Source organism: Branchiostoma floridae, chromosome 4 (genome assembly GCF_000003815.2).
Source record: "Branchiostoma floridae strain S238N-H82 chromosome 4, Bfl_VNyyK, whole genome shotgun sequence".
In the NCBI taxonomy this organism is placed as follows: domain Eukaryota; kingdom Metazoa; phylum Chordata; class Leptocardii; order Amphioxiformes; family Branchiostomatidae; genus Branchiostoma; species Branchiostoma floridae.
Genome location: NC_049982.1, coordinates 9401827 through 9403489, shown reverse-complemented (window position 1 = coordinate 9403489; position 1663 = coordinate 9401827). Strand labels below are relative to the sequence as shown.

Genomic DNA, 1663 nt, shown 5'->3' with positions numbered 1-1663 from the left:
GATACAAATTGTTATAAAGTCAAGAAGTAAACTTTGTCGGATATTCTCCTGTATCAATGTCACTTATTGGTGATGTCATATTTAGATATTTTAACCTTAAGCACACTGAAGTTGTTGTTTGGCTACCAATTCTCTATTGGTTACAGAGTTAGATAGAATAGGGAACATAACATTTACAGAACCTGAGAAAGGCAATATTTCTAACAGGCAGACACGTTAAAGTTAAACCATGAATTGAACATGGCATTGTTAACCTGTGGATTGAAAAAAAAAATTATTGTAATAAAAAGTTGGCTGTGACATACACCTAATTTGATAATTTACTATTAGTATTAATACAGAGGCTCTTCATATGTAAATAATTAATGAAATAAAATTCTTATGTGTATAGCTGGAATTACACACCAATGGTCAGAAAGCTGTTGGCAGTAAATTGCCCCACCCAATGGTTAATAATAAACGAGGTTGCAGACATCTGAACAAATTGGTAAAAATTAAGTGGGTGGTTCCTGGCTGAAACAGAATAGGTGCATTTTTTGGCTGCAGTTGTAAATTGTTTCAATTGTGATATGATGTGATATGATATGAAATGATATGTTGGCTCACATATTAACTTACATCATACATTTTACAAATTACATGTCATGTCACAATGTTATATGTTATGATATGGTGGTTATATCCAAGTTGTTTATAACAAACATAAAACATAGATTGCAATAAATTGGACTGATTATAGCCATCTTTTAAATGGTAAGTATTTTTAATGTTCTACTATCAATAACTTTACCCACATATGCAAATGTACCATCAGGAAAAAATTGTGTAACTCAAAGATGGTGACGGTGTCATTCAGGTTGGAAGATTACATTAACATCAGCAGGGAGGAGGAACAGCCTGCCAAAGTGCTCACCCCCATCTGTTCATCCATAGTGGACCTACCCTACAGTATCCATAGTCTTGAACATCTAGAGGTAAGTTTTTGGTTACAATCATGTAAGAAATGGTATGATGAAGGTATGTCTGTATGTGTGCTAGTTAGTCCACGTTGATTTGAACCAAGGAAGTTATATATAGTTTAAACACAGTAGAGTTGCAGAAACTGAAGGGGTAAATGGCTAAACTGCAGACTGGCAGGAAGTGGGGGTTGAAGTCAAGGTCAAAGTGCCTTTTTTTCCCATGCTAGGGATGTCTTAGGGCAAAGGTCCCAGAAAGGTACCAAAATAGGTTATCTTATTTCCTGTCTTATAGCATGACTGTTTCCTTATGAGAGTCAATGCATCTATTTAGACAGGATCAGAGAGAAATTTACATTGATGAATAAAACAAGAAATTTCCTACAAATGTTTTATCTCTAGAGTCTAGGTATGCTGTTTTCGATTTCTTGTCATCGTTATGTTAACATGTTTATTGAAGATATATTTTGGACAGACAGCAGCGTAAAAGAAGTTTTGAGAAGCAAGCGACTTTCATCATGTACTGGCTTGTGATGAAAGAATACAACAGACCAGTATACAGGCAATTTGATCATGTTAGCAATTTCAACAAAAAATGTTATGTACATGTATGTAATAAGTGACCCAATTATAGTCCTATGTGATCTATATCCTTTTATTCAATGCATACTTCATGTCTGATAAGTCTTGGTTAGAAATCAGAAATC

At 34.2% G+C, this 1663-nt stretch overlaps 1 protein-coding gene across 5 annotated transcripts in view; it reads left to right on the top strand.

Annotated features, from left to right (window-relative positions):
* LOC118413336 (tetratricopeptide repeat protein 17-like) overlaps positions 1-1663 on the top strand; it is a 27392-nt gene that overhangs the window by 6126 nt on the left and 19603 nt on the right. For all 5 annotated transcript variants that reach the window (XM_035816668.1, XM_035816669.1, XM_035816672.1 and 2 more), the window contains exon 5: positions 857-974. In XM_035816668.1, coding sequence (XP_035672561.1) covers positions 857-974 — 118 coding nt within the window. The remainder of the gene's footprint in view (positions 1-856; positions 975-1663) is intronic.